The sequence below is a fragment of the Abrus precatorius genome, unplaced genomic scaffold (genome assembly GCF_003935025.1).
Source record: "Abrus precatorius isolate BTA unplaced genomic scaffold, Abrus_2018 Scaffold11, whole genome shotgun sequence".
Taxonomy (NCBI): Eukaryota; Viridiplantae; Streptophyta; class Magnoliopsida; order Fabales; family Fabaceae; genus Abrus; species Abrus precatorius.
In genome coordinates, this window is record NW_020874303.1 from 4,158,194 (window position 1) to 4,170,935 (window position 12,742).

At 34.3% G+C, this 12,742-nt stretch overlaps 1 protein-coding gene across 2 annotated transcripts; it reads right to left on the minus strand.

The window, feature by feature from the left end:
- Positions 1–681: 681 nt before the first annotated feature.
- LOC113856144 (myosin-2) lies at positions 682–12,492 on the minus strand. 2 transcript variants are annotated; one of them, XM_027487832.1, is made up of 24 exons: positions 11,385–12,492; positions 10,339–10,440; positions 10,100–10,243; positions 9,867–10,017; positions 9,739–9,766; positions 9,448–9,616; positions 9,240–9,303; positions 9,090–9,103; positions 8,915–8,999; positions 8,490–8,593; positions 8,245–8,383; positions 7,745–7,863; positions 7,501–7,653; positions 7,324–7,413; positions 6,588–6,665; positions 6,205–6,363; positions 5,413–5,604; positions 4,995–5,200; positions 4,788–4,923; positions 3,414–3,543; positions 3,041–3,151; positions 2,842–2,954; positions 2,035–2,247; positions 682–1,581 (listed from the first exon to the last, which is right to left on the minus strand). In XM_027487832.1, the coding sequence occupies exons 1-24, from the start codon at positions 11,802–11,804 to the stop codon at positions 1,105–1,107; spliced, it is 3,597 nt and encodes a 1,198-aa protein (XP_027343633.1). In that variant the 5' UTR covers positions 11,805–12,492; the 3' UTR covers positions 682–1,104. The 2 variants fall into 2 exon arrangements, with proteins under 2 accessions (XP_027343633.1, XP_027343632.1); XM_027487831.1 differs by having other exon boundaries at positions 931–1,581; positions 2,035–2,250.
- Between the last annotated feature and the right edge of the window lie 250 nt (positions 12,493–12,742).

A 12,742-nucleotide genomic window follows, 5' to 3' on the forward strand; every position in this document is an offset into this window, starting at 1 on the left:
CATTTAATTCTCACGTTTGTGATGATTAAATATCATATTATTTATAGTACACAATCTTTGACAATTATTTATTTTTCTACTGTTTAGATCAAGTTATTTGCATCTTTCATTACATTTTTTTTTGTTTAATCATAAATTTCATGTCATACTACTTTGTTTTATGTTTTTCAAAAAGAAATTAATGGCTTAACTAAATTTTTCATCTCTCAAAATTCATGATTTTTTTTCATTAGGCCCCTCATTTTGTATATTTTATAATGAATTCCTCATAAAACGTATTTTGCTATCAAACGATTTCTTCATTTACTTCCTTTTTCTTTTCTTTTTTTCCTATTTAATTCCTTTGAATGTCACATACTTCCTTTTGATCTCCCATTTTGGAGAACCAAATAAACTATGATATTTTTGAAGACTAAAAAAAAGTTTTTGATATTTCATGATATCAAATGAAAAACAAAATACAAAAGGACCATATGATAAAGAAAAATATTTTGAGACTCATTGAACATAAATTAAAACAGAAGACCAAATAAAAAAATGAATTTTTAAGAAACTAAAAATCTTATCACACTAAGTTTAATACATAATAAATTGTAAGCTTGAACCAAACAATACAACAACTATTATTTAATTCTCATTAGATTTTAGAAAAGATCAATGACAAAGCGAAAATGATAGTATGTTAATTAAGACTCTTATTTAATCAGAACTGCAATGATGGACATCAAAACAGACACCAAAAGTTGAACCTCTAAGAAAAGAAGACATAAAAGGATAAGAAATTTGTTCCAATTAGATTGATGTTATCAACACTTTAACTATTTATATCCTTGAGGCTAAGTTTTACATTTCATCAGTATACATGACCAAACTCGACTTCTAATACAACTATGCAACCTAAAGTCTACAAGTATACACAATTTTCCCCATGTAACAAAATTGGTACATATACAACTTTTTCCCTTCACCAGATAGTAACATTAACACTTAGAAGTAGCAACTCTTCAAAATGAGAGAGTTTATGACAACAAGCATTTCACCATTTTTGATAATCTTCTCACCTTTTATACACTTTTGGGAAAGAGAACATTTGAAAACAGAATGCTATGATGCTCTAGAACTCAATTTCCCCCACCATTTTCGTCGACTTTTATCCATTTCTGAATTTCCTAATTTATGAATTCTTGCTTTTGTTTCTCTTAATCTAGCCTTGTATTCTTTCTTCCACCCCTCAAACCTATGTTTGAGTTTCCGGAGTTCTTCAACAGAATTCGTGTTAGCAGATTGACCTGTTTTAACCTCAACCAGAGCTCTGGCATCGTCATCAAAGGCATGTCTGCGTTGCTCAAATTCCTTCATCAGGTTGCTGACTGAAGTCAAAGAACCATTAGCATCTCTCCCAACTCCTGCTTCAGAAAGACTACTAGAATACTTCAAAGGTGTGCTCGCACCAGGCGTTCGAGATCCCATGGAAGTGGCATCTTCAGAATCATAGCCAAAAGGTGTTGCAGCATCGTGTCTTGCAGGTTGACCACTGGCATTCTCAGATGCAAGGCTCTTTCTAGCAGCAGCAAGGCTCGTCTGCATTGAAATTGCCATCACAATCTTCTATATAATTGAAGTTATATTTAAAACCATTTATTTATGCATTGGACTTATTATATAGCAAATAAGGTTACAACAGACTTATAGAAAATCAGAAAATCACCGCCGGCACCATCAACAAATTAATTTCTGAGTATGAATTTATTTTTTTTTCTTATCAGCTATGAAAGGCAAAGCAAGATCTATTTAAATAACAAACTAGCTCAGCAGTTCCTGTTAACTCTTCTTTAAAAAGACTGACAAAAATGATTAAAAGTGCAGTTATTTGGTTATGGAGGAGTAGAGGAAACACTGAGCATTTTGTTTGAGGAGGCCAAAGCAAAATGATCTAGTGAAAAGTTTAGTTTGATCAGATCAATCAACTTCATCCACTGCAATAATATTCATGAGTATGACAAAACTTGAGAATTTCTCTGAGCTTAAACTTACTTGCAAAGATGCCATTTGTTTTTGCCACATCTCCTCCATCGATTTCATCTTTTTCTCATATTCAATCCACCTCCTCTCAAATTGTTTTAGCTGTTCCTTCAATTCTGCATTTTCCTCTTCCTTTTGCTCTATTGTAGCTTCAGCCTTGACAACCCGCCTTTGGAGTTCTGCTAAAGCTGAAGGAAGATTCTGGACCCGCTCATTGGACACATCCTGCAAAACCAAAAAAATAATATTTACATTATTGATTGGTTGGGAACTTTAAAAATGTCATGAAGCTTAGCATTCTATATCCTTGACAAAATGATTCCAAAAGGAGGACTTGCTTTGAATGCTTCTGAAGAAAGTAATAAAATATGCTTAAGGTGGGGGCCGATTAAGTTTTTGACCACCATGCAAACAAGTACTTGATGGTGTTTCAGTGAAAAGGCTAGTATGATGTTCAGTAAAACAACCAATTGAATAATAAAATTACTTGAGCAAAAATCCGTTGATATATATTTAACATAATGAACAATTTCAAGCATTACTCCACTTTAATTTATTAAATATGAAAAGATCCAGAAAAATTATATCCGTCTCACTATTTTAATGAGAATCTCATTTTATGCACTTTTATGTCCTACCAAAGATATAGATGTATATTATCCATTCCTAAGAATTAAAAAAGAGAAAATCAATTGTCATGCCGAACATGGGGCTATAAATTATCATATACTTAAATATTCAAGCCAAGAAATCTTAATGTTGCTACTTTCTACAATCTTATTGCATTTTTCTAAATTGAAAAAGTGAATAGTAAATTACCTTTACTTCAGGCATCTTCACCCGAGACTTTTGCCTAGATTTTGCATTTTCAGGATATTTTTTAACCTTCTTCAAGCCACTTGCATGCCTTCGAACCAGCCACCCACGAATTACTACACAAAAAGAAAATGAACAATAAGCAAACCATATTCAATGTCGTTGGAATGGACAAACTTGTCAATAACAGAAACACACTAACCAGATTGTAGTACTATGACTGCCTCTATCTTCTTAATTTTTTCAGAAGCAATAGCCAAAGAAGACTGCACCATAACACCATATTTCCTTCTTGCAATTTCTCCACGAACAACTACATAATAACCAAATTAACATTTAAGTTACAGATACAAACTATAACCAAGGTTTATAGCCCATCACTTGCAATAAGAATTTGTTGAATAAAGTTTTTTAAAAACTTTTCAATGATGTCCTCCAATTCGCATTTTAAAAAGTAGAAGAAAAAAAAACATCAAGGTTTCATTTTGGTTTAATATCAAATACAATTTTATGAAAAATAAACTTGAAAAATCTGCTAAAAAATATAGAAAATTGTGCATAAAGCCTGGCATTACATGATTGTAGAGCAGTCACTCCATTCTTAAGTTCATGGTAATAACGACGAGCTTGATAACCACGGAAGGATTTTTGAACCCCAAGTATTCCCTGCAAAACCTGTTTTCTCCTGTCTTCCAGTGCCCCGATCTATAAAATCAACCGGAACACATGAAAAATTAAATCAGAGAAACCACTACACGAATTAATATAAAATCTATCTAAAACAAGACAATTAAACTTTACATATAATTGAATATTCTTCTGAGCACACAAAATTGTAGCTCAGAAACAAATAGTTAATAACTAGAAACCATAAATTGAGTCACCTGACATGTCAAATCGAGTCAACCATCACTAGGGTGGTAAATGAATGGATTGGATTGTAATGAATGGATACAAAGAAACCAAAAACTCGTTCTAGAATTTATTTAAAAATTCCTAAAAGCATCCAACTCATCCATGACCAGTTTTATTGATGGATCCAAGGCATACATTAATCCCTTTAAAGGATCAGAATATATGCGTTAGATATCAGTTAGCTCTGTCAATATATGTTAGTGTTTTAGAGTTGATTCGTTGTCTATATTTATGAGTTTGTTCGGCTGAGATAGTGAAGAATTAAGGTAGACTGCCCATAAATAAGTCGAGAGGTTGTATATTGTCATTTGTGGAGAATTGGGCATGGGGAAGTTCAGACCCTTGAAGTTTTTTTTCCCTATCCTTCTTCCACACTTCCACCTATCCTTTGTTACCCAAAATCTCCAAAGTTTCCTTTTTCCTTTCGTTATCTTGAACCCTAGAACCCTGATCTTCTGTTTTCATTTACCTCAGAATATTCATCTACAAGCTGTACCAAGGCCATCTATTCAGATAACAACCTCTCCCCAAACAAGGAACCATCTGTGCCAATCGTGTGTTCTGCTCTTACCTCATCCTTGGACCCCTTCAAGAATATTCTCCAAAGGTAATCTTGCACTATGACAATAAGTGCTTTGATACCAGGACTGAGAAGAGAATGGAGAAAATAGATTATGAAAAGTGACATATGTGTATTAAGTGAATTACAATAGTACTCAGTGAATTCATCCTTTCTAAATGACAAGATATCCCTCTCTCACAACCTCTTGTCTTATTTATAGGCAATCTGCCTTAATTCTTCTCTATCTCAGCTCAACAAACTAGCAAACATCAGCAACTAACTAATTGATGCTATAGGAATGGATTTAGATATGTATAGATCATGGATAATGGACCTAACTGCCACCCTGATCATCATGGCCCAGCTCAAAATACTATGGCCCTTCAGCATTTAAACTCAATAAAGTAAATACTCTAAATATATGCTATAGTGCAAGTTTGAGAAGAGAAAACATAAAATCATTCAGATGTACCTGCCCTGTTCGAAGATACAGTTTGGTGAAGCCAACTTGGTACATTTCGGGAGGGATGTTAAACTGTTGCAAAACAGCAACTGAGATGTTCAATGGATCCTGGGATGCATTTGCCTCAGAAAGCAGAAACCCATACCTAATATATGCAGGAAAATAAATCAACACGTTACTCAAGATAATAAAAAAAATAGGAGGTTTCTTGACTACCTTCTGGAAAACTCCTGATGTGTCATTCGAGTAGGATATCCAGCCCTAGAAATCCTAACAACCTCCAAAACTCCACTACACTTGAGCTGTTGTAGCACAAGATCTTCATCATATATTCCAGGGTGTTGCTTAGTATTTGGTTTTATACAGCGAATAAAGTGAGGTGTGGTGCTCTCCAACTGATGCATCAACTTGAACAATTGACCCTAAAAGAAAGAGACTAGTTAGGCCTACCTCACCCCAAATAATGGTACATTTCTTGTGTCCCATTCTCAGTATACTCCTAAAGGCTAAAATCCTAGTACTCTTTTATTAAATCATATGATTTTTAGGGGAGTTCATCATTCACAACAATCATGCACAAATCAATAACATTACAATAATTTCCTTCAACATTCTAGTAATGCCACAAGAATACCTTGAACTTTGTACCAACGCTCTGCTTTTGAGAGTCTAGAGCACTTCCGTGCAAAGTATTTGATTGCTTCTGATTAAGCATCTTGGAGAACAACTGCAGCAGTTCACAACTACATGATGACAGTAGTTGAATGGAATCAGAAGGCATTGGATCTCTGTTCTTTTCTAGGAAGCCAGTTGTATCATACAAAACCTGACAGAGGACAAGATATTAGAAGAGTCAGAAACACAAACAAATACAAAATTGACTTCCATGGTATGCATTCTACATATACCAAAATGACTATGAGACAATTAGAAAGCGGGAATTATCATAATGGGCTAGGAAAAACAGGTCCAGATAAAACATTTTTTCCTCCAGAGGCAAAAGTGCATGTTTAATATCAGAATGATATTAATGTCATAAGGTTTCTAATGCCTAAAACTCAACATTCAGTTTTATTATTGTATTGCAAGTAATGAAAAAAACTAATTCAACAAAGTTCTTTAGGAGGTAGGAAGAGAGAAATATATTATTATGTTTAGAAACAACTAAATGATCATATTATAAAACTAGGGTCTTTACAAAACATATGCTGTATATGACTATATTAGTTCATATAAACAGGACAAAAATTACAATACAAAATCAGCATGAAGCAGGTTTATGCTCAATAGAATGTGCGCGTGCAATATTTTGAAAATGAACACACAGCTTAAACAAGTAAATTTAGGAATAATTCAACTTTAAAAGCTATTGCAAAGTTGATTTTGTAGCAATTAAATTGAATTGACTTGCGGAATGGCTACTAACCTCCCCTGCATAATGACAGATACTAAAAGCCCTGCCTCTTTCCTCTTTAAAGCAAGGATTAGTGTGCAGGTGCTGCTTAAGTTTGTTGGCAAGGGTTAGATCAGAGGCCCTGGGAAAATTTGATTCTTCATCCAGCAAAGAGAGTAGCCCCAGAGGCTTCTGCACATTATGCAACAAAGTATATAATGAAAATATTAGACACAGAATAATGTGAACTGCAACATTAGGACCTGAGCATAATATGATTTCGACAATAATCAGCTGTGAGAAAAGCATATTGTCCAGAAAAAAAAATACAAAAATAATTTAAAAAAAGGCTTGGTTTCCAGCTCAGTAAAAGAGGAAATGTCTAAAATTTTATAAATCTTAGACCACATAAATACCTTCTCAAAGAGATCCAAACACTCTTGATTGTCCTCAAAATCTACTTTGGTCCAATCAATGCCATCTAATTCATACTCCTGAAACAAATATGTAAATTGCAATGTTGCTGTCAAGCATACCAAGCCTATTAAAAAATATGTACACAGCATCTGATACAAAACCCATCTTGTTTAGTTGTATTATTATTGTTTTCTTCAGTCAATGACATTTTTCCCTCTTTTTCAAACACACACACACACAGAAAATGAGCCCTTAGTTGACAAGATACTAAATGGTTCACAACCAATTCAATTATTCAAAGCACTAAGATATCATCACTAAGTGAGGCAATTTACTGAAGTAAACAATAAGCTAATTCAGATAGCTAAGTCAGGAACTCAGAATTGAACTGAATTATGATTTTGTACTTCAAAGGTTGCTTGTGCTGAGAAATTTAGTTTGACAAGCTAATTTTAATAAGTTTAGTTGTGTACTATATTGGCCAAATATTTTGGGAATTGTTCACCAAATTGTCTCTTTTCCAAAAGATAACAGTAGCAATAAACTTTTTAAATGAACAAAAATTAAATTCATGGATTTGTATTACACTGGTGCATTCAAATTAAAGATACCATTATACCAGGCAGCGAAGTACCCAGCAGCAATCTTAAGCGCAGATATAAAAAATTCCTGGAATTGTGTTACACATTGACAATTGTGTTCAAAAATTCAAATTAAAATAACATAGTCACTGACCTCCTGCTCAAGTTTAAACAGATGCCTATTGAAATGTTGTTGAAGCCTCTCATTGGCATAGTTAATACAAAACTGTTCAAAGCTGTTATTCTACAAAGAAATATAATAAACTGTTAGAACACGTACAAAGAGTCTATGAAGCATCAATGAATGAACACACTAATACAAACTGCATACCTGGAATGACTCAAACCCATAAATATCCAGGATACTTATGGATCTCCCAGTGCGTCGTTTACCCACTTCAAGTGACTTGTTAACTTGTTCTACAAGCCAGTCAAACAAGCTTGCATAGATAAATTTTGCTAATGCATCTCTTGCATCAATTGCCTGAACATAGAATAAAAGATTGGATATAATAGTATAATAAAATCAGGAGACAGAAAAATACATAATTGAATTGTTTAAGTAACAAACAGACCTGCCGCAAGTTCAACATCTTGGTAATAGTATCCTTCCCAGCTTGGATTTTATGGGTAGATAATGCTGCCATTAGCTCCTGGGAACTGCAGCCCATTAGCAAAGCAGCACATGTTACAGCTGTAAAAAAAAATAAAAGCAAAAGTCACCTTCAAGTAGTAACTGAAATTTCATATATACCCTGTGTTACAATGTTAGTCAGAGACAATATGAACCCCTGGATAGTTCTGTCCCACACAATTAAAAACAAAATATATTTATTTCAGATCAGAATTCCAAGTGAGTCCCAGCTAACTTTAAGCATTCAATGCCACTGAATTAGCACACACATAAGAAAATAAGGTATATATTTTCAACAAAATGTAATTTTTGTATATTCTGACATAAATGAATTAGGCCTAACTCAACCCTAATAACAAACTTAATGAAGGAGAATTGCCTACCCTTATATTGATTACTTTGGTCATATTCTTAACTAATGTAAGAAATCTTAACACTTACCTTCATCATTCACCACCTCAATGTGATTTTCATTGTCAGTAACTTGGAATGATATATTTCCCAGCCATAATATTGCAGCTAGCATCTTAAAGACTAGCTCTTGATCTTCTTTGCTCATTCGAATAACATCCAATGCTTTCTGGAGAAAATCACAGATGGAGGAGATAAAAATGACCTGAGAGTTTAGGAGGCCATAAACAAAATTAAAGAAGCTAATGTTCAATATGAACTGTCAAATAATATACCATCAGCCTTTGAAACTTTTTAGCATCATCAACACCATCAATTGTCATGCAATCACTCTGATTGAGATATTTATATTCGCTGGCCACCTTAAGATTCAGTCTTTCTGCACAAGAAAAGAAATGATTATCTATAAGTAATAGTATTTACAAGCCCAACTAAGCTGATGAAGAAATCACAACACGAGGAAATTTATCAATATGCTTGCAGAACTTAGTGTCAAAGAATTTCCATATAAAATCATGATTCCATTTTAAAATTGTAAATAAGATTAAAGGGCAGAGGAGATGTTTAGTGATGATAGTACTGGGAGGATCAGGGTCAATAGTCATTTAGATGCATCATCACAAAGATGGTCATTGAGATCTCAACATGCACAAATGTAAACAAGTAAGCAAACTAATAGATAATTGCATAGAAAATGCACCTTTAAGATCAGATGAAGATCCAGCACAAAGTTGATAAAATATGTGATACGACCTCTCACCACAGGCAAGTTGAACAACTCTTGACTGACCACAGGAGACAAGATGGTTTCAGAAGTGAAGAATAACAAATATTGAAGTTTTACACTTCTGTTCAAATAGGGTGTCACAAGTTACCTTTTCTAACAGAACTATTCAAGTTAGCATATGGGAATTGGCATGAGAGACACAAAACCATAAGAATAACCCAAGTCAGTAAATTGGCTAAAAAAACAGATATCAGAAAAGGGCAATTTTATGTAACATATTTAACTTGAACAATCTTACAAGTTTGAATTTTTGCCCCACAAATTTTCCCCATCATGCTGAAATGAATTTCAATCAACTTCCCCTGCACAAAAGTAAATACTTAATTTCAATTACACTGCTCAGCCATTGAAAACAATCCACAAACTCACAGATCTGCTACAGAAATCTTGCAGAACAAGAACAGGTGGAGTAAGTTTCACTACAATGAAAAGAAACACAAACTCACAAATCTGCTAGAGTTGTCATTCCTAGATGTTTTTGCATTTCCAAAAGCTTCTAGTATAAAATTTGTCTGAAGAACTTCATTCTCTATCCCACAACTGCCACCACCAAGAGCAGCTAAGTATTGCATAGCAATTTTTGCTGTCTCTGTTTTCCCAGATCCACTCTCACCACTGTAAACAAGTATACCAGTGATTATACCCTCTAATTCTATAAAAATTTAATGATACAGATTTCAGAAACATATATTAAGAGGTATGCACAAAACAGATCGCCTAATGTGCTGAGTGCTGACCTTATGATAATGGATTGATTTACTTCATCTGCAATATATAACTTGTGTTAATAAATATGATCATACAGGTATACAATGACAATATACAGATTTCAAACCATGAGAAAGAAAAATGGAATTTCATTGACCTCTAATCATCTCATTATAAGCTGCATCTGCCATAGCATAAACATGAGGACTATCAATAGTTTTCTGCCTATAAGCTGAGATATAATCGTTTCCATAAATCTGGACATCTTTGAAGGGATTGAGTGCAATTAAAATTGGCCCTGCTTTACTCTGCATACAAAGAGCACACGCAGCATATGAGAGTCCATAGATAACCACCCACAGTAAAAACAAGCTAAAGTAGCATACATACGTAAATCATATCCTGAGAATGTCTAAACTGAAGATTGTGAAGAACTGAGGGCTCATTTAAATAACTGAGTTGTATTAGATCTTCCACACCCTCTAAAATATCAGGATTAGCTGGTAGGAGCTCTGATCTGGCTACTTTCATCATCTGCAGTAACAACTCAAATGGTACAAATGACCTGTAACCTTGCATATTCAAGAATGAATACTATCTTTGAAAGACACAAAAAGCTTAGAATTTACATTTCCATTTGAGAGCGAAACAGATGCTTCCTCTTCTGAAGTTGACTGTATCGTTCCTAGTTCCCACTTCCCTTTTGGTTGCCTACACCAAACATGAAGTTTCTGTGGAAACAACCAAAAACAGAAACAGAAAGGAAATTTAACACACACAAACATGCCATAAACAATGTCTGAACTCTCAACTATGTCAATGGTTAATAGACAAAAGAAAAAAGATATAAGCTAATATATAAATAGATAAAAGCTCCAAACAAGTAAAATTTTAAAAGGAACTTGAATATCTTTCAATCAAATAATATTTTATGTTTATATGATCAACCAATAGGGAGGCTTTGGGGAAACAACAAACCGAAACAAAACTGAGCTAGAAAGAGGCATGCCACAAACAATTTAACCTAATATTAACCTACTGAAGTACAAAGTGGTGCTGGTATGAACATCAAACAAGTTAAAGCTAGTTAAAGTATTAGTCAATAAATAACAAAAATGTATTTGATATCTTTAGAATTCAAATTAAAAATAACCAAGCGTCTTCATCTAACAGGTAGACTTCGGCCCAGTTTTGGTAAGTTTATGCAGAAGTACTTGTAGAAAAAGAAAATAAAGAGTTTACAACTAAAATCCTTCTCATAAGTTAAAATCAACTTGTGCATCTTATGTTTTGAAGAAGTCAATTGAAAAAAATTCTAAAAAGGTAAAAGCGGATAAATTAATCTTAACCTATAGGGAAGTTTGATTCATTTCACTTCCTCATTTTTGTCTCCCATAAGTATTGAGAAGTTAATCAAAATTTGACCCTATTTTAATTTGTAATTCTGAAACGGTTATGCTGCAGTGTCACAATTACATCATTTTTAAACGCCAACTTCGATATTTTATTGCTTTCATCAAAACACCAAAACTTCCATTCTCTAACTGGAAAACATACAACACAAAAAGAGGCAGATTAACTGAAAACAAGTCAAGAGATTAAAACAAGAAGAACCAATATTAAGACTCCATGAGCAACATTACCAACTATAAAAAACCATCCAGTCCTCAATTACCTTTTTGATGAAATAAGCAACATTATCATCCTCGAATTCCCCAGATGGAGGAGGAGCTTCACAAACAGCAGAAGAATCACTTGACATTGAAACAGTATCCGGTAATGATTGTTCACTCACTTTCTCTTCTGACATAACCACGTAAGGGGATTCAACATCCATCTTAATCTTCTTGTTCCCAAAACTACTTTTCCTTCTATGTCCGTTTTCCTTGTCTTTCCCTCCATTTTCACCATCAACCTTGAAGCTATTAGGCAACGAACGTCTCGCCGGCGGTAACCGAGCCCTCGACGGCGGCCGCGCCGGCAATGCTGGCGGCAAGTCCTTCGGCTTCTCCTCCTCATCTCTCCGGCGAAGCGAATCAAGCATCTCTTCCAGCGAACTCCTCGCTAGAGTAGATGGCGAAGCTGATAACATCATCTTGGTAACTTCAATTGAGAAAATTCACAGAAATTTCACAACTTTTCCCTCAAATTTTCATACCCACATCGAGATTTCACCGCCCCATCTCCTGATTCAACCGAAGCATTCCCGAAAGGAACGAAGTAGAAAAACCCATTGGGGATTTAGCGCGGAAAATGCTAATAAAAATTTAAAAAAATATATATTTTGGGGGTTTGAAAATGATAAGGTTGAAAGGGGGTGAGAAGAACAAACGAACATTTTCCTCGTTGCGCCAATCAACACAATCTTCGAAAACGAACTCCAGAAGTGCATTTGCCAAATCGAGGAAGGTCGCGGGCTTCCATGACTGAAAGCGAAAGTTTCGAGGATTAGAATGAAGAGTTAGCGAGGAGGTTGAGGTTGTTGCGCGAAACAAACCTCCTCAGACTCGGACACAGAAAAAAATGAGGAGAGAGAAAGGAGAAAAAATGGTAACAAATTGGGGAATTCGGTGTTGAATGGTGTTGTTCTGTTTTTCTGCTCTGTTCTTTGCAAAACCAAAGGGTCCTCTGTTTGCTCCTCAAAACTAAACACCAACTTTAAATTTTGTCTTTGTTGTGGCTGTTGGGGATGATGGTTTTTCGCCCAGAAATTCAAATTTTTCCGATGAGTTGGCCAGGCAAGGCAACTAACAATATTCGTAATTCGTTTCTTCAGAAAACCGTTTGGATCTTACTGGGCAAATAATACTATTTTAACTTACGAAAATTAAATAATAATTTGAACGTAAAATAATTTGTAAATTTTGAAAAATAAATGAATATATTTTTTTTAAAATGGATATGGATGTGAGTGAAAGAACGTGGGAAAAGTCTGACAGTAAGGTTAATGAGTGAGATTACTTCCGTGGGCCGGAATTTTAAGGCAATTACGAAGCTCACCTTCAAAATTAATTTAAGCATTTCCTCAAGAAG

What these genes read in the sequence shown, in the direction of transcription:
- LOC113856144 (XM_027487831.1), bottom strand. Translation starts at nt 11,804, where the DNA reads ATGATGTTATCAGCTTCGCCATCTACTCTAGCGAGGAGTTCGCTGGAA. An exon ending in TTTCGCTCTCAAATGGAAAT is followed by an intron (nt 10,244 to 10,338) that starts GTAAATTCTAAG and finishes TTGTTACTGCAG; the next exon opens with ATGATGAAAGTAGCCAGATC. An exon ending in ATGACAACTCTAGCAGATTT is followed by an intron (nt 9,304 to 9,447) that starts GTGAGTTTGTGT and finishes ACTTTTGTGCAG; the next exon opens with GGGAAGTTGATTGAAATTCA.